General features: G+C 49.4%; 6 protein-coding genes across 8 annotated transcripts; 3 read left to right on the top strand and 3 right to left on the bottom strand.

The window, feature by feature from the left end:
* Positions 1-9,175: 9,175 nt before the first annotated feature.
* On the top strand, positions 9,176-11,485 carry ONS95_014755 (uncharacterized protein; the record flags this gene model as incomplete). Its single annotated transcript, XM_058508429.1, has 2 exons — positions 9,176-9,626; positions 10,182-11,485. 2 exons carry the CDS (start codon positions 9,176-9,178, stop codon positions 11,483-11,485), a joined length of 1,755 nt encoding a protein of 584 aa, XP_058356116.1.
* Positions 11,486-12,364: 879 nt separating this feature from the next.
* On the top strand, positions 12,365-13,395 carry ONS95_014754 (uncharacterized protein; the record flags this gene model as incomplete). The annotated part of the gene is made up of 2 exons (XM_058508428.1): positions 12,365-12,745; positions 12,866-13,395. The coding sequence occupies exons 1-2, from the start codon at positions 12,379-12,381 to the stop codon at positions 13,393-13,395; spliced, it is 897 nt and encodes a 298-aa protein (XP_058356115.1). The 5' UTR covers positions 12,365-12,378.
* Positions 13,396-13,586: 191 nt separating this feature from the next.
* On the bottom strand, positions 13,587-16,136 carry ONS95_014753 (uncharacterized protein). The gene is made up of 6 exons (XM_058508427.1): positions 16,125-16,136; positions 15,666-16,078; positions 15,403-15,602; positions 15,033-15,348; positions 14,704-14,983; positions 13,587-14,654 (listed from the first exon to the last, which is right to left on the bottom strand). The coding sequence occupies exons 2-6, from the start codon at positions 15,808-15,810 to the stop codon at positions 14,027-14,029; spliced, it is 1,569 nt and encodes a 522-aa protein (XP_058356114.1). The 5' UTR covers positions 15,811-16,078; positions 16,125-16,136; the 3' UTR covers positions 13,587-14,026.
* A 107-nt stretch (positions 16,137-16,243) lies between these two features.
* On the bottom strand, positions 16,244-18,815 carry ONS95_014752 (uncharacterized protein). 3 transcript variants are annotated; one of them, XM_058508424.1, is made up of 8 exons: positions 18,713-18,815; positions 18,232-18,574; positions 18,106-18,177; positions 17,987-18,048; positions 17,737-17,918; positions 17,083-17,684; positions 16,900-17,034; positions 16,244-16,852 (listed from the first exon to the last, which is right to left on the bottom strand). In XM_058508424.1, the coding sequence occupies exons 2-8, from the start codon at positions 18,316-18,318 to the stop codon at positions 16,553-16,555; spliced, it is 1,440 nt and encodes a 479-aa protein (XP_058356111.1). In that variant the 5' UTR covers positions 18,319-18,574; positions 18,713-18,815; the 3' UTR covers positions 16,244-16,552. The 3 variants fall into 3 exon arrangements, with proteins under 3 accessions (XP_058356111.1, XP_058356113.1, XP_058356112.1); XM_058508426.1 differs by lacking the exon at positions 18,713-18,815 and having other exon boundaries at positions 18,232-18,683; XM_058508425.1 differs by lacking the exon at positions 18,713-18,815 and having other exon boundaries at positions 16,244-17,034; positions 18,232-18,683.
* A 123-nt stretch (positions 18,816-18,938) lies between these two features.
* Positions 18,939-21,593, top strand: ONS95_014751 (uncharacterized protein). The gene is made up of 3 exons (XM_058508423.1): positions 18,939-19,549; positions 19,603-21,121; positions 21,246-21,593. Exons 1-3 carry the CDS (start codon positions 19,236-19,238, stop codon positions 21,486-21,488), a joined length of 2,076 nt encoding a protein of 691 aa, XP_058356110.1. The 5' UTR covers positions 18,939-19,235; the 3' UTR covers positions 21,489-21,593.
* On the bottom strand, positions 21,594-23,291 carry ONS95_014750 (uncharacterized protein). Its single transcript, XM_058508422.1, has 2 exons — positions 22,233-23,291; positions 21,594-22,184 (listed from the first exon to the last, which is right to left on the bottom strand). Exons 1-2 carry the CDS (start codon positions 22,684-22,686, stop codon positions 21,772-21,774), a joined length of 867 nt encoding a protein of 288 aa, XP_058356109.1. The 5' UTR covers positions 22,687-23,291; the 3' UTR covers positions 21,594-21,771.
* Positions 23,292-23,745: the final 454 nt, after the last annotated feature.

Raw genomic sequence — 23,745 nt, 5'->3', positions numbered from 1 at the left:
AATTAGTAAAAGCTCACTTCGCTGAAGACTTTCTTAGAGCTGATCTATAACGAATAAAAGATATTTAAATTAAATTATACTACTCTTAATAAGGTATATCCTTAGTAGATAAGACTTAATCGCTATTTTCAAGATTATCACGTTCTAAGTATAGGTAGCTAGTAGTAAGAGGTTGAAACCTATTGCTCTCGAGAAGGTAAGAGTAGGTAGAACTATTATATAAATACGTAACTTCTTGATATCTACTTAGCTGCTTTTTTACTTTCCCTTAAGAATTAATACTATGTTATTGCTTTAAAGTAAGAGGATAATGTAAATAACTTTATTTTAAATAAGATTAGAGAGGGAGGCTTTACGTAATAGATGTAACATCATAGGAAAGTAGGTAACTGTAACGGTCCGGTATTTACTCGCTATAAATACAGAAGGCTATAGTTAATCTCTGATAATTAAGAGGTAGGTGTATCACGTAGACGAAAGATAGTTACTAAGTATTAGAATACTATTTGAAGTTAAGCACGAAGCTCCTATCTAATAGCAGACGTGCTAGTCTTATATAGAACCTTCGTTCGCCTTAGATCCCTTAAGATACTAGATCCTTAGATCCTTAGATCCGTTTTCCTATAAGGGGATCCAGGGATCTAGGGATCTATCACGTGACCTATTATCCACCGTGATCTAAGTAACTATTACTACTGAAGCGTGAGTGTATAGCAGTACTACTCGCTTGCCCTATATTATTCCCTAGCTGGTACTACCCTATTAATAGTACCGCTCCCTCGTTAGTACTAATGCCCCTATAGTACTACTAATAGTTTTATTATTATATAGGTGCCAACTGAACCGTAGCGCCAAGGGGTCCGTAACAGTAACTTTAACTTGTAAAAGCCTTATTAGGAATATTTTATAAATAATAAGATTCTCTTTTAGCAGATCTCTATAAGTTATATATCTCTATTCCAATTAATATTATAACTAATAAGCTATAGACTCTAGGTTCCCCTGAACTATTAAGACTAGCACTTATACTTCTTTATACGATAGTAAATTCAGTTCTTAGTGAACGAGTATTCTCTACTATAAACCTTTTATAGTTTAAGACGCGAAATAGGCTGTTAATTGAACGAATAGATATACTATGCTTTATTTATATTAATACGCGTTTCCTAAGGGCTACTCGATTAGGCGAAAAAGAGATAAAAGCTGAGAGTAAACGAAGGGAGAAAGAGGAAGAGGTATTATTAGAAGAGATACTATTAAATATAGAAGATAATATCGTTTAAATAGAGAACGAACTAGAGTCTAACGACGAGGATATACTTATAGGTAGTGTGAACTAATAATTGTAGAACTAGGGATTTTATAGGTGTTTATTAAATTAAGGGATTTTTGGCCTAAAACAGCTACTTGCTAATGTACCTTGATGCCTAATCAAGCCTAGTGATTCCTGAATTAATAGTCCCTTAAGCTTTAAGGATTATTGGAAGTCTTGGCGTTAATTCCTTAATTCCGGCGTTAACTTTTCAGCATTCCTAGGCTTGACTTTACCGTCCGAAGTTACCGCTACGCCCTGCAAGTGATCCTCTCAGTCGGCGACTTGGCGCCACTGAGTCCTGGTCGGGATGACCCCAGTAAATAGAAACTCACGTGGCAAGTCATTTCATGACCCCACACGGGTGGCAGTTTGGTGCCTTGGGCTGGGCTACGAAGTACAGTACCTCCGTAGATTGGAAGTGGACGAGGGCGAGATGGGTTGAGGATGAAGTCTTGGTGGTTACCGGCAGAACATGAGACGAGCCTACCAATGAGGCAATAATAATAATGACTACAAGCACTCGACGACTCCGTCCGGGCTTGGAGATCCATCGCCCACTGATCAGTTTTAGGGGTTTCTAGGCTGGCCCAGCCAGACGGGTGTGGTAGAATATAGATAGGTTAGGTAATTTGGAGTACGTGTTGCAAGGATCCTGGGGTGGGGGCGGGAAGTCAAGGAGCTTGAGACATTGCGACACAAGGCTACAGTAATTTACAAAGTTACAAACACACAGGGGAATATGCTCAATCGATGCTGATAGGTTAGAGGTACGAAACGAGCAACTCCCCTATTCTATTTGCTTTGCTTGGGCATTCTGGGATGGGAAGGCCTTGGAGGTCCGAGCGTGTTCAAAAAATACATTACCCCCGAGGTTTACATACAGTACTGTACAGTACAGTACCAATTTACCACGGACAGGGACATGATCGACGGCAAGGGACATGGTGGACGCGGACTTGACAGATCCCACAGTCGTTTCCCACATGGAAAGTTGGGTTGGCTCGTTGGGACTCGAGAAACAAACCTCAACTGAACAAATGCGGTGCGGAGCACAGCTCCTTGGTGGGTGCCCCTCTCGTCTTTTCCTTCCCTTCCATTTCAAGAAATGTTTGCGACGATACCTCTGTACAGTCAGTGAGTGGTATTGCAAGCTTCGAATTATGGTTCTAGCTTCAAAGTCTATCTTTCTTCAATGCAGACTTTGTCCCATGCAATATTCCTCCCGTCTTGTCGTTGTGCCAGGAGCTACAATTTTGATTGGATGATCGAGAAACCATTATCACTAAGAATACTGTAATAATAATGGGGTTGAGTTGCTGTCCAAAAAGGGAGTCAGAGTTCCAGAGTTCGGGCTCGTGCAGCGTTGGCGTCGCCAAAAAAATCTGGTCCAGGCGGGCAATTCCGCCATGTGTGTCCCAAGCACCCGGGTCGTGATTTGTGATTCGAGTCCTGGTTTTGGCATCGCGCCAGTCCCTGCAAACCAGCAGACCAAGTCGTCCTTACCTACTGTGACATCTGGATTCACAGCGCCTTCCAACGCGAAAGGCGCAGATTAGCCCATTTCATATCCAGCTTCGAATGAGGTGAGGATACGGGCTGCATAGTTGGCTTCAGCGTGTTTCCAGCAGCGAAATCTGGGAGAGGGAGACGACAACCCTGTGGCACCTGTTGCTTCTGCCGTCACGGCTTCTAGACGGTGTCACAGACCACCGCGCGCGCGTTGAGGCGTTGACGACTCACGATGGCGGAGAGACATCTGTACTGTAAAGTACTTTACAGTAGCGCAGTGCAGCATCACCGGGACGTAAAGTCGACGAGCAGGATCCATGGAACTTATGGAAGTCATGGAAGCTGGTCAGGACTTTCAAAACGTTGCCTCCATGTCATATCTCACTGCATACCAGGTAATGCGCATTGCTGCCCACCAACTGGCTCGCAACCCGACGTCATTGGCCTCGTTCCATCGTCGTCTCACTCAGTCTCTCGTTCCGTCGGTCGATTAGGCAGTCAGCACATGTTCCTCCTCCTCCTCCTAATCAAGGCCATTGACGATGCGGTCATATTGTTGTTTGCAACATGGGCATGTCATCCACACCGAGTTCATATCAAGTCTGCCTACTCGTACTCTAGCTCTCCATTATTGGCTCACATACGCTAGCTCCCCGCTTCTTGCCAAGGACGGCGAGCCCGAAACCAAGATACCCGGCTGCTGCTGATTGGCTTGCTGGACAGCCCTATGAGCCGACAGGGATCGAGCTCCAGGGCTAGGCCACAAGCATGGGAAGAGTAGGGATGGGGAGGAGCAGGGGCGAGAAGTAGGTCCCACAGGGGACGAGAGAAGCTCGAGGGGATGACCACGGTGGGGAGCATGAGCATGAGCCAGCGAATGGTCCTGGCGCCAGGGTGGTTGGAGGTGCAGAAGGCGCAGGAGGTGAGGTGCGGTGCAAAGAGAATCATCACAAGCCATCGGGAGGCTGAGCCATGACCATGATCGGGCGGGTACACCACTAGAGGTACCTAGTGCGATATCTGCTGTGAGCAAGAATTTGTCCTGTTGTGGGACTATGACCTCGAACTTCTGTCCTGCTAGATATTATCGACTTTGTTGGAGAAACGTTTTAGTTCAGATGAGATTGAACTTGAGAGTTTCTGTCAGGTCGACATGCTCGATGGTCCCGTGAAGGGCATTTGCAGGAATGCATTAGTGGGAATTATGCTTTGCCAGGCGCTGCTTTTGCTAATAATAAGACTTGTGAAATTCGCAATACTTGGCCTTTTGAAGTACCCATTTACAGCCAACAATCGAGATGGACTGCATGCATCGCCGTGAGGAGGACTGGACATCGCCATAGTTGCCTCCACATGCGGTGCCTCGGGGTTATTTACCTAGCATTTTTAAGGTTACCAGAGTCATTAGTTGCATTCTGAAAGGAAGTTTACAACACTCTTACCAACTTCAAATTTCAGTCAAAGAAGGCTTCATAAGCCTTGCCAGAGCATTTATTTTGCCATTGGCATTTTGGTTTGCACAGTGCCAGAGCTTTGCACTTTTTGGGAACACTAGGCGAAAGAGAATACACTGGAATTCAGTTCGGCTTTCCTCCTTTGTGCTGGCTAATAATAACATGGCCTACGCCCCGACTTTCATTGAGTGACCTACCAAATACAGAGTCCATAGTGCCCCAAGGACCGAATGCGACCAACTGCGATCGCGATTCAAGATAACAGGCAGCGGTAATTACCCATCCCGATTTCGTGTCGACAGATCTGCATCTTTACGAGGTAATCAATATTTGTTACTTGGCACAAATTTACCTAGCACAGTCTACACTGTAAGTTACGAGACAAAAACTTGATGGCTTCGATAGGGCAAGACGAAAAGTTGAAATCTCGGCAGAATCACGGCATGTTTCCGAAGGTTGCAATCAATGCTCTATGGTGCCAAAGAGAAAGGATCGTACTGGTCCAGCATGAGATAAGAGTGCGGTGAGATGTCCAACGCATTGTCTGAGAAGGACACTTACCCGCCAGTCAAATGCACGGAAGCTTGGATGTTAAGTACCAACAATGTACCCCCCAGTCCCAATGTTAAATTGTGGGGCCGCTCAGTTTATCATTTAGACTTGAAATAGAAGAATTTCAAGCTGTTTTAAGAGGTGACAAGGGCTTAAAGTGTCAGATTTAGGTATATTGATATAGCAACTGTGAGAGGAGCACGTAAAAGCAGCTGCCTAGGCGCCAATGGCGAGCTAACATTGGGACCGGGGGGTACACTGAAGCTTCTGACAACGGAAAGCCAGCAGGCGGCAGGCTTACTACGGCACGACTTTTCTGCTAATAATTGCTCGGTTAGGCCGTTCTCCTGACTATAAGGCTGAAGGATCGCAGGAAGACCTCAATATCCGACACTCTGCAGTGACTAGGATGATGGTTTCGTCGATGCAAAAGGAACCCAGGGTTCGGATCGACAGACCACACAGCTTATCGTTCCGCATGCGGTTTGGCTGTCGACTGCAAACGCTGGCCCAGGCAGCGTGCGAGCAAGGAACGGTTTGGGCAGCAGGCAGGCGTTAGACTCAAAGTTATTTGAATCATGTTCTAGCCCTTGCCAAAAGAGCAGGTTGTCTCGCAGTACCCCAGCCATGTGAAGTCTGCCTCGCTTACCGCCGTCCTGTATTCTGGTGTTGAAGCAGAAATCCTGAGACAGGGCATGATCGACAGGGGGCACATGTCCCCCAATGACCCAGTCGTGACAACGTGCTTTTTCCTCGACCCAGCAACGCTTGGTAATGACGCTGGGAAGTACTGGGTGCGAATAGTACTGTATTGAAGCGGTGGAGATCTTTGATACGCAATATCACGATGTGCAAGTTATTTCTGTTGCATAAACCAATGCCTGATGCAACTATCGGCTAAGCCATGATGAGGCTGTGCTACTTTTGAATTGGGCGCTATTTTTGGACTGACGTCCACGACGGGAACCGTACCAGCGGTCGTAGTTGAGCCAATAAAACTGTCTGAAAATTGCCTGAGCCACTTTTATGTTTCCGGCAAGTGGGACGCGAGATTTGGCGGGGAAAGGAGGGTTTGCTTGCGTGCGACACTGGACGAAGTTATGTCCTGCTGTGTACTCTTGCGTGCGCAACCTCATTATTCTGCTCGGTGTAGAACAGAACCTCGGTGGCTTGACACGGTCCCACATTGCTGCCTCGAGAACGAATTTCTAGAAGCCTGTTGTGTTTGTGATTTACCTGCAACACAGAATCCCCACGAGAACCCAGGCACGTTGAAGGGTGCTGCCTCGGTCAGAATGTAGAATTTGAAGGGAAGCGAGGGAAGCATCTCCACGATAGCAATGTGATCATCCTCATGTCGTGAAGTACTGTAAATCCTGTGATGTCTGCAAACTGACCAGCATGGTACTCTATTGCTTTGACTGGATCGCTCCCTCGTCGTTCCGAGCCATTCAGTCATCAGATCTTCCTCCCACCGTCCCACGCATCCAGATCTCGAAGATCCCAATAGCTCAAACTCTGGCAGGAATGAACTGACCGTAACTTCACGACGCCCCTAAAGCGTGCTAGCGAGCAGTCCCGCCCAGCACTGTGCTGTCTGGAAACGGGCAAGCCAAGACGATTAAGAAGTTCCCTGCCGGCAAGCCAGCTCAGACGATGCTCAATCAAGCTAATAGGATCTACAACCTCAGCCTAGTTGGGCCCTGCCAGTCCGTGCAAATCCGGCAGCCTGGTGCAGGTGCCAGCCAGCAATGGCAAAAGTCGCGGCTACTGCTGCAGGACAGGACAGGACAGGACAGGACAGTACTTTTGACGACTTTGTCTTCCACCCACGACTGGCTGGCCGAGGCCCATGCCAAAGCCAGCGATCCATGGAAGACTTCATTGTTCAAATGCTAGAGCGAGACACAATCTCAACAAGTCTCGTCCCCGACGAGCACAGTACCGCGCTGTTCGAGGGGCCGTCGAGGAGGGGCTGGGGCTGGCAACAATGCTACAGTAATGCTAACCGGGAGCGGGAGTGGGGAGTGACGAGAGCACAGAGGCTAGGTCCTGAGCTGTAGAGGGGAACCTTGAAAGCAGCTTCGAGATTGGCTAGAGCTACGAAAGCTTCATCTCGAGGTCTCCGTTCCTTTGCTTTGCTTTGCTTTGCTTTGCTTTGCTTTGCTCTGGTCTGGTCTGGTCTGGTCTGCCTACCTTAGTCTCGTTTTGCTTTCCTTCCTTTTCTTGCCCCTATCCACACCGCACTACTCCGCTACTGCCACTCCTGTTTCTCTTCTGATCAATCGCTTCAATTATTACAATCTCACCGACTGGCACACCCGGACAGCGCGAGAGAAGATGGCCCTAAACATGCACCTCCTCCAGTCCCCGGATCCCTGATCGCATCCACCCAAGAACCTCCCCCGGCCCTTCGTACTAGTGCAAATCATGGCCAAGGAACGTAAGGCTGCGTTCCTGTGCAGTCTGTCATAGGGTGTTTGTGAAGCTGGCGGTGTGTTTTTGGGTCACTCCACACAAAGCGAGCAGGGCATTGAGGAATCAACTAGCTGCAAGCCACAGTGGAAGTCATGAGCTGTGATGGATGGATACCTCTGAGTTTGGTGCACCGCAAAAGTGCACTTCGAGATGGGGTCCACCTGAGGCAATCGGTGGTGCTTCGTTCTTAGGCATCGTGCAGCAATCAATCACAATGATGTTGCGCGAAGAGGAGAAGAGACGAGGAAGAGACGAGGAAGAGAGGAGACGGCCATGGGGATGAGCGGAGGCCGGCTCTGGCTGATACTAACACTTTCGACGTGTTGCGATGTGGCCCGCCAGCGAGGCAGACAGACCAAGAAACCCATAGGGCGCAAATGTCATCTGCTGCACTCAGGCCAGTTTCCGAGCTTGGATAACAGGGTCGAGGTAGGTTAGGTTAGGTTAGGTACCTTTGCTGTCGCAGGGCCGGTGCTTTGATTGGGCGGTCCTTTTGTCGGTACCGTTGCAGCGATCACTCACCAATTCGACAGTAAACTGTGGTGGGCAGGAAGAAAAACAGCCATCCCATCCCATCCATCCCATCATCCCATTCCACATCCTTCGAGCCCACCCTCAGGATGGCCGCGCCAGGAGTCCAGGACACACCGAAAGGACAGGACAGGACAGCAATCGCTCGCTCCTCTGCGGTCGCGCTTCTCACGCCGGGGCAGTCCTGTCCTGCAAGCTGGGCCACGATAGATCCATCCATACCTAAGTTCCTCTTACCTATTCAAAAATGGTCGTGGCCGTGGTCGTGGTCAAGGGCGAGGCAATCGAGGTCGCGACTGGCTATCCTAGACCATACCATAGCGGTGCGGGCTTTGCACTGCAGTGCCCCCGAACTCCCTTCCACAGCTGCGGACAAGACCCCTTGTAGATTATCCCTGGACGGAGCGCCCATCCCCCCCCCTCCCCTCCCCCCTCCCCTCCCTCCCCCTTCCACAGCCCTGCCCATGCCCCTGCCCCTGCCCCTGCCCCGTGGACCCTGGCCCGGCTGCGCAATTATCCTCATCCTCATCCTCATCCTCATCCACATCCATAAGGTATCCATATCCATTCTGGCCTGGTCACAACTGCCTTTGCCTACCTTACTTACCTAGCTCGCTACCAACCTGCCAGCCGGCTAGCTACTTGCCTCACCTACCTTACCTACCTACCTCTCTCTGTTTCCATTCAGGGTCCGCTCACTCCACTCCACTTCGCTCCACTCTCGCTCAATAATCATTATAATCTGGAGATGCCCGCACAAGCTACACTAACCTCCGATCCCATTTCATATTTGTCTCCCTCAGATCCATCCACATCCACATCCACATCCACATCCACATCCACATCCAATCCGCACATATCAAGGTCCTCCCCCTCCGTCCATCCCAGGCACCGATCAGCATCAGTATCATCGTCTTTGATCTGATCTCTGCTTACTTACTGATTCGCTCCCGCTTCACACCACGACCGAACCCTACGCTCTCCATCGCTTCAAACATAACATACATAACTATCCTCGATCCTCCACGCCACCGCATCTCTTGATATCATATTCCTGTCTCAGATCACACCTGATCAACATTCATTCTTCTCGTCCCTGGCCAGACATCCCCACTGCGCTCTCGCCTCTGCCATATATAAATCGACACAAGCACATCTAGTCAAGGCACTTTCCCCCGACCCTGGCACACACATTAGAGTAAAAACCGGTAGCAAGGTGTGCAGGCATTATCTCCTACAGATTTCAAAAAACGCGGAGCTGATCAAAAGTAGAGGAGAGGTTGTGGCTTCAACCCGGCCAGCAGCCAGCGTCCGCCGTCTCATAAACTCAACCAAAATGGTCTCGATTGCTGAAACCACTTACCACATGCTCTCGCGCCATATGAGCGATAACGAAGAAGCCGATTTTCCACTTTACCCAGATCCAAACATGTTCTCACCCAACTTCCCTTTCGGCGGGCAGAACTTTAACATGGATACTGCATATGCGTATCCCAGAACTCAAGAAGGATATCCTGCGAGTACCGGTTTAGGCTCCTCCACCATGTATGCTGACGCACCGCAATATTCTCTCGAGTCACCAGATCTTCGAGCAGCGCCCTCGAATTACTCGACAGCATCTGGACCTTCAGCGACATCCTCCGCAATGGGATCTCCCCATTCAATCCATGGGCATGTTGTCCCGGCCCCCGAGTGGGCCTCTCACGGACTCGGGTTAAATCCAAGCATTGTGCAGTACGACAACTACAGCCATGGCAGCAATGAGTACAGCTGCCAGCAACCTACAGGTATGGACGACTTCGCTTTAGAGTTTAATTCAGCCAAGCCCAGTTTTGTTGGTGAGTGCAAAAACGTCTCTACGTCAGGGTCTCAGCATGGTTCGATATCCTCCAATTGCGAATCATTTTCTTCCACATCTCCTTTTCGTACTTCCCCAAATGCTTTGGATGCCACAATGTCAATGGCCTCGCCGACCACTCCAGTTAGCGCGGTCCGGACAGACTTCCGAGACGATATTTTCAAATCTCCTACGTCTTTTTTTTCCATATCTCCTTCAGACTCTCGACGACCTTCACACGCACTCAGCGCGCCTCTTTACGCTTTATCGAGCACCGACTCCCGGAGTCAAGACATGCACTCCCCAGTTTCTTCAACATCCCAAAATTGCCCTGCCGAAGCATCTCCATCTTACACGAAATATCATCAATCTCCTTTCTTCTCTCAATCTAGTGGGAATTATGTAGCGCCTCTTGAATCTTCTTGTCGGTTTCCTCTGTCACTCCTGCGTTATTCTTTATCAACTATTCGAAATTGGAACCGTGCACTAACATACATTGCTTCAGATCCATCCATACTGCATCCCCAATTTTCCGTCCGCCCAAGCTCCGCGGCCCAGTCCAATGACACATCTGTCTATCCACCACCAACGTACCCTGAATCGCCATCATTATCGCATATGTCGAGAAGTCCAAGACCGATGAAGCAAGGAAGTCAATCACCTTACTCATACGGCTCTTCATATCCTTACCCGCCTCCTCGTCGACCATCCATTCAATCTTACGACAGTCAAGATGGCAATTTCAGCAGCGAGGAATCGAAAGAAAAAGGCAGATGCACATATCCCGAGTGCGGGAAGATCTTCAAAGACTTGAAAGCACATATGTTGACTCATCAGAATGAGCGACCAGAGAAGTGCCCGATTCAAACCTGCGACTACCATATCAAGGGCTTTGCACGCAAGTACGACAAGAATCGACATACTCTTACCCATTACAAAGGTACCATGGTTTGTGGGTTTTGCCCCGGATCTGGCTCTGCAGCAGAAAAGTCGTTCAACCGCGCCGATGTTTTCAAGAGACATCTGACCTCGGTCCATGCTGTTGAGCAAACACCACCGAATTCGAGAAAGAAGACATCGGGTAACCTTAATAGTACCAAGAAGCTCTCTGGGTACGCACCTGACGCTACCGGCAAGTGTTCAACATGCTCCGGTACTTTCAGTAATGCTCAAGACTTCTACGAGCATTTGGACGATTGCGTTCTCCGCATTGTGCAACAAGAAGAGCCGTCTGAGGCTATCAACGCAGCTAGACTCGCCGAGGTTGAGCAAGACCAAGCTGTGCATGAAACCCTTCGAAACAATGCCCTCCCGATCACCACAATTAACGTCTACTCAGCAGACGAGGAAGATGATGAGGATTTCGATGACGAGAACGATGACGACTTTTCTCTTCGCACGAAGTCACGAAAGAATAAGAACCGCAATCCCGCCAACGGCGTTCAAAAGTCTCGTGGTCTCACGCACTCAAAAGGAGGCGTGACCCTAAACACCAAGGGCCGCAAGAAGCGCAAGGACTACCCTTCCTCGTGGGGATGCCCCACTTCACAAATGAAGATGAAAAAGCGGGTTCTCTGTGTCTTCGATGGCCCCCGTCGTCTCTGGAAAGACGACATGATGCTGGATACAGACTACGAAGTCCGTATGAAGCTCCAGAATGAGAAGGCATACGTCACTGACTTGGACGTTCAAACGATGCGACGAGCGGACGCCTTCCACAATTCCACAGAGGAGGAGAAGGGCCCCTGGGTGGCCGACGATCTCACCGGCATGGACTTGGAGAAGTTGATGGAGGTGAAGCACGAGTAACGATCTAGCAGCCGACTTCATGATATATGTGTTCACGAACATCCTCTTCTACTGTTACGAGCTTTTTTGGGGGGGGGGGGGGGGGCGGGGGTGGGGGGAGCGGAGAGCAGTTATTACCCTTTTCGGCGTACGGGATCTTGGGAACAGGGACGATACCATTACAAAAAGACAAAAGCTCTTTTGAAGTCATCACCACCAACCGGCATTCTATGCAGGCATCGGAGCCTGGGTTTCTGAGCGTCATATACTTCTGTTTTCTTAATCGTCTCGAAACTTGTTCGGCGGCAGGCCGGTCCGTTTACATGTTTTGCAGCCATCGCTGTGTAATTACTTGTCTATCAAAGGGGGACTCGATGTGGTCGCAGTACAGTAAAGTAATTGTCAAATAAGAGTTGATTCACCATTGTATGACATCTTCCCGACCGGCTTCTCACTCTCGGCCACCGTCGGTTGCCTGTGACTTCCTCTGCATCTGACTTGATTGTGTTCGTCACCGTCAGTTACACTTACAGGTGCCGGTATCGTGGCCGAATCGTGCACCACATACCTACTCTACCTACCTAGGTAGGTACCTAACGATACCTACCCAGCTTAGGTAGTCATGAGACGAAGCTGGGCGTCAGCCTGAGAGACCGCAACCTAAGAATAAACAACGTTCAGGGCTGCGGCACAGCACAGCCTTCCCCGACCTCCACAGCCCTCCCCTACCGTAACTTACCTTGCCAACGCGCCACAGCACGGTGCACCAAACATACGCTAATGGAGGGGCACTGTGGTCAAAGCTCACCAACCCCTCCGAGCTCTCCCACGAACGTTCCACGTTCCACCTGACTGTCAAGGTAGACACAGCCTCGTCTGAAACCACAATCAAATAACACCATATCAGCATCAGCATGCTCACGGACAAAATCCGCCTCTCTGGTCCCGAGACTCACGAACCAGAAGACTACCTCTCCTCAGCCCTTGCGGTCATATTCCCCGACGACATCACAAATCAACACGGCGACCGTGACAGCTCAGTTCTTTACCTCTCGCCGTCGCACGGCGCGATAGACCTCACACTCGCAGATCCACTGGGTGAAGACAGCAGGAAGCTGTTCAGCCATTTTTTATGGAATGCCGGTGTGCAGTTGGCGGAATTTATCGAGGAGGGGAGGAGTATACATGGTGCGGATGGGCGGGAAGAGGGCAGGGAGGAGTGGAGTGTGAGGGGGGAGAGAGTGCTGGAGCTGGGGGCTGGGACTGGACTTGCGGGTTTGAGTATGTAATGTTCTTACTTGTTGTTCTCAGTGATCCGGAATATCGGGTCGAAAAGATACACATCTCTGCATATTTGACGGTCCTGAGAATCTGAGTGCCACAGCGCTAATGTTCTTGAAGTGGCTGCTTTCGAAAGCGCGGAGATGGTCGTCATAAGTGACTACCCTGCGCTAGAAGTTCTGAATAATATATCTGCGAATGTAGAGCGGAATCTCAAGCCTAGGAAAGCGGAAAATCCTGCGACAGTTGCGGATGTGGAGGTTCACGGCCATGAGTGGGGAGAGTTGGACGATACATTCTCGATTGAGAACAAAGCTTCTTTTGGAAGGATATTGGTAGCTGATTGTCTTTGGATGCCATGGCAGCACATGAATTTGCTGAAAAGCATTTCGTGGTTCTTGAAGGACGCAGATGGCAGGGCCTGGGTGGTAGCGGGGTTCCACACCGGGAGAGAGAAGATGAAAGGGTTCTATGAGGAAGAAGCTTTGAACGATGCAGGTCTAGAAATCGATAAGATCTGGGAGAGGAATGCCCAAGGTTCTGAGAGAGTGTGGGTGGAGGACCGGGGCTTTGAAGATGCGACCGAGAGGAAACGATGGTTGGTCGTCGGGATCTTGAAGAAGAAGGCTGGGCGAAGACAAGCTCTCTAAGATGCTCGATTTGTACAGTGACTCTGTTTCACAGGCTTGACGTTGAAGGGCAATGGGTCTCTGGCAAAATTTAAGAAACAAGTTGCGGTCTGAGAATCAAAAAGAGACTGGCAGTGCATAACTGGCAGGGACTAGTTAAGTCTTGCTTGGTACATCGATGTAGCGGATACCCATACTTGGAATTGAAGCATTGTGAATACTAATTGTGTACATGAATGACATTGGTCTCTTGCGGAGCTTGGGATGGGAAGGCTATTTGCTTTGGCCCTTGTTCGATGCTCTAGCGCAGTTTTGTGAGATGGAATTAGCAGCCAGCTAGCTACCTTATACTTGTGCCTGCAGATTCTCTCGCCCACACGGAGCGTACGACGAAAATCAACTCGGAAGTCAGGCATTGAATTGCCGACATTCAAGTATCATTTCAGTGTTAACCCCTAGTCTCAAATACATAATGATCATTCTAACTTGCCAGACGAAAGCTAAACGAATTCAGATCCCCATTGTCCAGTTTCGCCTCTCACGACTTCATTCGGTTGGTGTCGCACATGTAAAGCCGAGAATCCCAAAGAGTGGTCCTATACCATCCAGCACTTGGTTGGTAGTGAAGCACACAATCATCCAGATCCGCGCTCTAATGAGCCCTATCTACCACTTGAACTACAAACTTCACCTCTCCATCCATCCACTCAGTTCGAAGTACTGATGCTATAGCTCCTGTCCAACTCTCCTCATCGTTTACATTGACCAATCCTGTAGGACCGAGTACCTTTATGCTGCTCGGTTGTTGCTCTTGATTTGAACCAGCAATCATGTTATGTATATACTGCAGCAAGCTTCCGAAGCGTGGGCAGGTACTTGGCTCTAATGCGACTTGCGGGTGAAGTCGTCGACCATGACGTATAAGGTTAACTAGGTATTTAACGTTTACTAGGTCTTCGCCATCTCCCGCTTCAATGCTTGGGCCTGGCTCCTTCGCATCGCCATTGGTTTGTCCGATTTGGGACGAATCCTTGATTTCGTAATGATAATCGTTTAGCTTTGGGCCCACAGGAGATTTCCGAGTGGGAGCCGCACTCTTGGTTTGTCTGAATTCTAGCTGTGGAGTTACTATCGAGGTAGGAGTATGTGCCCTGTGACCGTGTTCCAGTCTGGCATGATCTGGTCTTGATTTTTTCTCTTGCCGTGTCTCCAAAGCGTACAGTCGTTGCCTCTCGTTGGTTACCATTCGGCGCATCAAGGGGGTCACCAGTGAGATGATCCTAACAGCGTATCAGTATTGTCCATGAGGCGGGGAGTATCATAACTTACTTGCTCTTCATCTGAGGCCACCTCAACTTTCGATATTTGCCTCCTACAACTTCCGCTGTAAAGCAACGAGCTCCCCATCCTTCATCTTCCAAGAATGACTTCACACAGGCGAAGAGCTTCAACTTGACCATATCCGTGTCTCCCCTTCCCCGACTTCCTACGCAATCGCCTCGTTCTGGGTGATTCGGGTCCAACATATAGGCTTTGGCAGCAGACTGTAAACGGAGGAACTGTTCGGCAGTAAGCTCCAGAGAGGTGAATAGCTTCGACATTGGTGCACCTTATTATGTTAGCATTGCTACGCGAGCAGAATAGTGGCATATACTGACGGGTATACTTTTTAGATGCTGTTGACGGTCGCCTGAATAATGCAGTAGCTGAGTGAAGACCAATAGCCCGTGCATCTGCAGTGGGAACTGGAGAAGTGTGCCGCTCAGATGTAGACATACCCTCCTCGTTATCTCCCTCTTCAGGACCCCATAGCTCTCGTTCTAAAGCCAATTGATCTGCGTCGTCTCGGGAAAGCTTCTTGCGACGCTTTGAAGCATCACGAAGCAGCATTTGTGATTCGCTGTCCAACTGGTATGTATCGTCTTGCTCATTTCTCTTGCGCTTGTCGTTCCTGTCGAGAGGATCGAAGCTTCGCTTGAAGTACCCGTAAGCAGCTGTCTGGAAATAGTGCGTATAGCTATCGCCCACCTGGCTGCAATCGTGCTCTGCAGCATCAACCCCCTCAGCTGTCGCGGCAGCCTGAAGCAGACTCTCAAAGTGATCATGATCACTGGGAACCGCCGGCGCACGCAACCCAACAGCTGGAGACTGCGGAGGCTCGTAGTTTGCAAGACTTTCAAGAAGAGCAGCTGGATCCTCTAAGTCCTCTTGAAAGGTGGTCTCCAGCCCTGCAATGAGGTAAGTATCATCTTCATCATCTTCGAGCAAATAATCGAGGTTGGAATCTGCACCATTGAGATCCTCGGCGCGTCCATCTGCGCCATAATTGTTAGCGGCCCCATTCGGAAGATCTTGCAGTATCGGAGAGGCTTGATCTGTCGCGGATGTCCTGGTCTCAGGCGCCATTAAGGGATGAAGTTCTGGCCCTTGGAACATGTGCGACAAGTGAGGCAAGGAAGTGCGCGGAGCTTGTTTGCTTGCTTTGCTTTGCTTCGCTACGCTTGCACCCCGCCAAATATTGTACCGCGCTAGGGATTAGGTGGGCTGGGTAAGGCACGTCAACGACACCAGCTGGCCGGGTACATAGGTACTGGGCGGCCTGCTGGCTGGTACTGTACCTGTAGATACTAAACGGTCAGTCGACAGTCGTAATTGGATAAAGCACCTTATAGCCTAGTTGTATTCCCGCATACGTGCCCTGGCCCTCTCCTAGAATTAGTTACCTGCCTTATTGGTACCCTGGTGCCTACCTAGGTTGATTCCTTCCTGATTTCTGCCAACCAAGAACACCTACCTAATCCGACTTCCCTTAGGACTTGCTTCTCCACGTAAGACATAGAAAATCTAATGGAAAATTTTGAGGATTATGTTTGAACCCTGCTTGAATGTCCTTATTATATTTTATAACTTTTATGTCAACTATGTGCGAGATATCCAGCCATCAGGCGGAATTACGGTTCTGCCAAAAACAGGCAGCTTCCCGGCCGCACGTATTGATTGTTCTACTCGAGTAGAGTACAGTGGACTGGAAGTTCTGTGCATTTATCTTAATTAATATCCGTTTAGTTTCCGTTCTGTGCATCCCATGTGTGTGGGGTACGTCGTAAAGTCATAACCGTCAATCGTCATCATTCAGAGTTGTAATAAGGAATCAAACAGAACTGCCGATCCAAGTATCTCACTCCTGCTTCTTGTTACCAGTATCCCAAGTGCTGGCTTTGCTCATAGTGCGTTTCCGCATCATAGCCATGATCGTCCTTTCCATATCTTCACTTCCCTTCTCCAGGTCTGCATCTTCCCGATCATATCTCGCCTCTCTCTTCCTCTCCCATATATACCAAGTCCCTACAATGATCGCTGTAATTGGTAAAGTTACTACCCAGTAGATCCAGAATTGATTCGAGACTTGAGGCTGATCAGAGTCTGCCTGGAAATTGAAGAAGGTCATGGAGAAGACGGAAGCGAGATAAGCGCCTGGCTGTTAAAATCAGTACAAGGCGTATAGGTGGAGAGAGAAGCCCAAACCAAAAAACAAGCACCTAGAAGAGATATTACTTTCATAGCTGCGGAATCTCTCTTGCTTGAATGGGCGAGCTTGCGCTGTTCACCGGCCATCTTAAAATTCAATTTGCTCTCCTTTTGAGCAATGATATTGTATAACTAAGATTTATCAACATAAGTGCTCAACTTTAAAGATAGGAAACTTACGGCACTTCTCTGGATCTCCAGGCGTTGCAAAGTCGTATGGGCGTAGCTATCAATTCCCTGCAGCTTCACCCTATAAAATTCCATTCTTGCATGCATGCTAGCCTGCAATGCTTTCATAGTCTTTTGCTGTCTCGGTTCAGGTAAGGCTGTGTAGAATTTGTCCATCGCTACCTCAATCCCGCTCAAGATCTCGAGATATGCCTTTGGTCGTTTCCATAGTACTTGGCTATGACACTCTACCAGATCTCTGTTGACGGCGTCAAGATCTACAACTCCTTCCTTCACATATCCTTCTCTTTCTTCGATCTCGCTCCGCATACTAACAGCATGTTCTAGTCGCCTAAGCCAATCACGTGCGTCTCGCTGCTTGATGTCGGATTTGAAGGATACATCGTGGGAGAAAATGATGATCGGAAGTAGCATAGGATGTCCAATTTGTAGAACGCATTCTTTCAAATGCTTAATACATTCGACGATGTCGGAGGACGGCGTTCCTTTAGCGAAGCCAGTCGTGATTCCATTATTGACATTATGAGAGAGTATAAGTTCCCAGCCACGAGTATAGCCTTTCTTTCTGACGTCACTTTTACGGTACACAATCTCTATGTATCGTCAGATATCGTTGTTGAAGGCAGAAACAAAGGGGAAATATACGAAGGTGGGGATTTTCTTCATCCTGATCCCAGGCGGCCCAGAAGAATGGCCCAACGGCACTTGTGCTCTCAATTGCTCGGTATGGAAGATTCAGCGTTACTACCATCGACTTGTATACTTCAGGCTTTAGACTGATAACGTGAGGTGTGAAGGTTTCGGGATGTTGAGCATTCTGTTGGAGACTTGGCAATTTCAACTTCTGATCCGGGAAATCTCCAACTTCATCCACTCCAAGCTCTTGGAGACTTACATTAATCGCATTCCCGCCAACTGCACCACTCCATCTGGAAGCTTCGGGGGAGCGAATACGCCCTGTATATCGTACCAGTCAGCGGCTCGAACGTTGTATCGCCATGATGCATATCTTGCCCTTCGATTGAGATAGTTCTCAAATTCGTCTGGTGTCAGTGGATGTTCCTCGACCGTATTGAAGCTTGGATCCTGGCGTTGTCAGTTTCTTGTTCCCGTCCCAGCTCAATTGGGAGGACCCCTCACTGAGTATGAGAAGAGCTCGAGGTATGTCGTCGCCTCCGAAACATTCTTGCAGCGATCCACGTTCGCCTTGAACATATAATCGTCCATGGCGGCGGTGTTGATGCAAGCGCACCACCTCAAACAAGCTGTTGCCTGGGAATTCTCGTAGCAAGTCACAAGGGGCGGATCAATTAGCAACTCAAGGAAGGCGCAGCAGCAAACAGCAAAGCCATGATGACAAGAAAGAACGCGAACGAGGTGGAGGGCAAAATGCAGACATGCCGCACTACTCGGTGTCGGTGGATGGTAGGTGGGCAGTAGAGTACCTAGGCAGCTAGGGTAGGATGCAGCAGCCCGTCTCCGCCTGTGCAGCATGAACAAAGTAAGCCCAACCCCGCCAAGAAACGAGGGAGAGGGAGGGGGGAGGTACTGTATAAGTAACTGCAGATGGGCATACGGAGGGGAGGGTACTGGGGGCGGGGGCGGGTGTGGGGGTACATACTATTCCATTACCCCCTATCTTGAAGGCGAAAGCTGGGTTTGGGGAATGGCTAAGGTAAATTACTACATAGATACCTAAGAAATGCACTGCACTTCAGTTCTCTTCTTTCAGGACGGCATTTCTTTGTTCTCTAGGTACCTACCTGCCCTCCCCTGCCCCCGCCACACCGCTGCGGTGGGTACTAGGTAGTAGATACCTTAGGTAAGGTCGGGTCGGGTCGGGTCGGGTAAATTCCGTTAAGGTAAATTTACCTGGGCAAATTTACTTACTCGTAGCTTAGGTAGGTAATATAAGGTAAGGTAGGTAGGTAAATTACAGCGGTCCAGATTCCACTCCACTCCACGCGCTCTCTCATTGGGTGCCTCCGCTGGGCAGCCCAGTCTCACCAGTCAGCACGCACGATGACGAAGAGTACCTACCCTCGACCACGGCGCATCTCCAGAACCCAAACACCTATCCCGAAAGGAAACTACATAACACTCGACGCCAAAAATCCAATGGAGACCTTCGCCTCTAGTTTTCTATGATGGATATCGAAGAAAAAGCTGCTTCGCCGGTGGGCTCAATGGTCTTCACGGCCATCGCCTTACTGGTTATCAGTCTAGGAGTTCTGTTACTCTTGCGCCATTACCTCCCGCTCCGCACAACGCCTGCGTACCTTCTGGTTCCTATATTCTTTGCACTTGGGTTGCCGGCTAGCATTATACTACTTGTGCCGATAGATCTCGCCTCCAGCGCAAGGAATCAAGATGCTGGAAGTCGAGGAATCTGGCTGCCGGATAGGCTACTTCTCGTCGGATGGCGGATCTCGTACTGGCTCACTTTTGCCTTGACATGGTAATCCGTCAGTGCTCCGAGTCAAGCAAATACATTCTGATATGAGCTCATAGGTTTATTCTGCCGATCCTAGCAGAATACGCGGACGCTGGATACAGAGACCCAAGGGGACGATTGCTGTTCTCATTACGAGCCAATGCGCAATACCAGGCCCTATTATTTGGAGCCGGAATTATCGGAATGATCTATGTGTTTGTAACGCAAAAAGCCTCGTTTGCTTCGCTAAAAGCAACCGTCATGGCACTGGCTTATTGCTGGGGTTTGATGTTGGCGATTTATCTCATGGGTCATGGTTTGGTTGCTCTACCTAGGAAGCTGTTCAGAAAAGCGAGCATTAGTGGGAGCTTGAAGCGGATACAGGCCGCAGCTGCGAAGGTCCATGAGAAAATGGAAGACGCGATTCAGAATCTGGAAGACCTTGAAGCCCAGGTTTCGGAACTGGCCCAGCGAAAGACCGGATCAGCCAGCAAGTTCAAGGATTGGATTGAGGAGCTTGCGGACGATTCGCATCTCCCGGAATCTCGACCCAGAACTTTGACTCGACGTATGTCTGTCCCAAGGATTACTGTACCGAACGTGGTCACGGAGCGGTATCTAGCAGAATTAAGTAGGCAGCTCAATAGAGCACGTCATGGCCGTGCGCGGTATCTCGATGAATGGGATCGATTGTTGCAAGATGCCGTGCACACCCAAGCAGTCCTCGACTCTGCCGGGTCCAAGAGAATAGAGATTGGGCTAGCGTCACCAGATGCACCCTTGATACGCCGCCTCACTATTTTAACGCCGTACACGCGATACCTCTACTGCTACGTCTTCCTTCCGTACTTGAGGATAGGCTTAGGCATATTCTTATCATTTGCGTCATTCTCTATCATTTGGTCGGAAGTGATCAAGTCGATAAATCCGCTTCTGTCAATCATCGCCGTCACAGTCGTCCATCACCCAACAAGTGAGCGTGGACAGATCGGATTTGCTGGTCAGGTTATTTCAGCGTGCTGGATCCTGTATATGTGTATAGCAGCGCTGACATCTCTGACCGAAGTCAAAGTGTGGCGTGGGAGGGCTTTGGTAAAGAGAAACACGCATGGAGAAAGTGCAATGTGGTATGCTATGCAGGTTGCAAAGCTTTCTGTACCACTGTCTTTCAATTTTTTAACTTTCCTGGCTCCGGACATCTATGAGGACACAGTTTTTTACTGTTTCCTGGGACAGCTTATTCAATTAACCCAACTTGGAGCTTGGTTTGACTGGTTATTCCCGACCTTCATCCTCGTTCCTATTTGCGCAACACTCTTCAATCTATATGGAAAAACGAAGAGCTGTATTGGCTATAGTGGGGTCATTGATAATGACGAAGAAGAAGAGAATGAATCTGGATATGGAACCGGCTCCTGGCGCGAAGGTCGGGATTTGATCGAGCGAGAATTGCAAGGTCACTCTTCACTAGGAATTCTAGCAGCTGACCGACATCATGTTCCGAATAACCCCAACAATCGGGCTGCACCCACAGATTCAATCCCCCCTGCCCAAGGACGTGCTTTGGGGCAAGCATCAGCCTCGAGGCCAAGTGTGGTAAGTCCGTCTTTTCAGAGCAAGATTCTTACGCCTATCGCTAAAGAAAATCGCCCGCTCTGCCCTAACACCCTTCGCCTTTGTGAAGTATCGACAAAACAGTGTGCTAATGCTGAGCGCTTAGGATCCCCAACACCGAGAAACTGCACCCGAAGACGAGAACTTCTTCGAAGCATTTGGTCACAGAGTAAGGAATACCTTCGACACAGTGCAGACGCCCAAATGGTTCCAAAATGTAGGAGAAGGTATCAAGCGGCCGAAATGGATGAGTGGGGACAGTGCTGGTCAGCCAGAGCCGAACCGTAGTGGCAGTGACTTCACTCGTTGGTTTGGTGGTAGCAGGTCTCAGGGCCAAGTCCGATTATAGATAGGTTATATTCTTTTCAAGGCATAGCGGCTGGAGTTTGAATGGAAGTTTGAAGCAATAGCTTGGATGGTACGGCATAGACTTCTGGTATAAGTATGTATAGACCCAATAATATAATCAAGAAACCACAAGACATCCTGTATGTCTGTCCCAAGCTTAACAAACATCCACATTCTAGCGGTATACTGTTAACATGAACAGAAGTATTGACTTCGTGTACTTGGACCACCTTCCTTCATCAATCACGACGCTGATGGAATACATTCAGCAGCCCATAGTTTTCTCACTCGTCATTATTTTCGCTTTCGTCCTTCCTCTCTATATTTGCTCCTCCAGCAACACTACTCACAAATTCCTGGTACTTGAATACCTCCCCCCTCTTCCCCAATCCACTAGCATGTTTCCCAAAAGCCCTCCTTCCTGTAAATCCACTCATAACTCTGTCGATTTCCCGTTCCGTCAGTGTCTTCTCTCCAGGGTCAGGTGCTGTGTGTAACAATGCATCTCTCAGCTCGGATAGGTCAATTTGTCCGCTGTCATCTTCGTCGAATGCCGAGAACGCAGAAAGAAGTTCCGCTGATGGGCTGAGTGCTGCCAGTTGCAGAGCAATTGCATTGAGAAATGTTGGTAGAGTAACGGTTTGTGATGTGGACGATGGAAAGAAGGGAGTAATATCTGATGTATTTGCGGACAGACCTGATTCCATCATTAGCACAGTTTTGACGAAGTATTAGCCTTACCTACCAAGCTGGGTCAACATATCCGCAACATCCTCCCTTCCGATTTGCCCATCACTGTCTCTATCTAATATCTGAAAACACTCTCGCAGTTCTCTGACCTGCGCCGCTTGTAATCTTGAGAGCGAATTAATATCTCCTGTTTGCCTCGCTGTTAACATTCCTCCAAATCCTGGACTCGTCGCACCCCTCGTTGGCGAAGACTCTCTCTCCCTCTGCGCAGGCGCAAGACCTCTTGGGGTCCATGTAGTTGTCTCTGTCTCTGTGTCTGTACTTGGTGTCGTATTACGCGCCAGTCTCAAGGGTGTGGTCGCTGAAGCTGTAGCCATCTTCGTCGGGGACGGGTTTGGTGTTGATTGACGTAGCGGTGATGGAGATGTGGGATTGCTCTCGGGACGTCTGAAAGGCGATGATCGTGGGGATCCATAGGAGAGGGGTGATGGTTTGTACGAGTTAGCCATGTGTGATAACCTGTCAGTTGCGTGATGTTACGAGGTAGTCGCGATGGAAGGGCAGGGTCGGACCTGCAGTTAGGTCTTGGTTCGAAGATACTGCACAGCGGGGTCCGATCCCAAGTTCTTGGTTCGACCAAATAATGTTTGCCTATCTAGAAGCGGTAAGACGCAGAATGTGCACGGTCGAGGGATGGTATGGAACGAAAGTAATATGATTGCCTTTCAATTTGAAATGTTCAGTAGAATGCGACTGCAGTGTTGCTGGCCGTTCTGGTTGAGGCTGAATGAAGGCCGATGTAAACAAACGAGAGACCGGCCACGCTAAAATGGCGCGGCTCGGGATCTGACTCGGCTGACTACCTTACCCAAGGCAAGGCAAGGCTGTGCTTCAGCCGCTCCCGTCAACATTCGGCACTCGGCACTCAGCACGCCTGGGATGCCCAAGGTAAGATAAGATAGGTAAGATATTTACAGTACAGTACTGTTTTGTACAGTAGGTAAGGTAGGGTGGGAGCGATACCTATAGTAAGGCAAATTTCCCGAGGATAGATAGGTAATTAAACTTACCTAGGGTAGCTCGGATAGGTAGGATGGGGAGGATGGTCGCCGTTGGACACCTGGCCCGGGGACAGGACGGTGGTGGCATTACTTATCAGCTCCACGCGGCCCAACCCCCGCCCCAGGGATACTTACCTACCTACCTTACCTAGGTAGGGACCATCACGGGGCTCCGCTCCTGCTGCTGCTCCTGCTCCTGCTCCGGCTCCGGCTCCCGCTCCTGCTCCTGCACCTCAATCGGCCAGGCGCTCAGGGGTAAACCTCCATCCAATAATAGCCAACAGGAGCCGCTGCCCTGCCTTATCCCCTATCCCCTATCCGCTATCCTTATTCACATTCACCTTCACATCGTAAATTTACAAACACTCTGTGTGAGCCTGGCCATCAAGCCCCAAATGCAGGCTCCCGCCTTCAACTCATAAAATTCCACATTAAATTGAAAGCCCTCAGAACGCCACGAGACTAGCGAATCTGTTCCCTTGGTACTCCGTAGGTACACTACCTTGG

This window comes from Cadophora gregata (genome assembly GCF_030347475.1).
Source record: "Cadophora gregata isolate MNR1 chromosome Unknown scaffold_9, whole genome shotgun sequence".
In the NCBI taxonomy this organism is placed as follows: Eukaryota; Fungi; Ascomycota; class Leotiomycetes; order Helotiales; family Ploettnerulaceae; genus Cadophora; species Cadophora gregata.
Note: the sequence above shows the minus strand (reverse complement) of the source record. Positions and strands in the feature narration are given on the sequence as shown.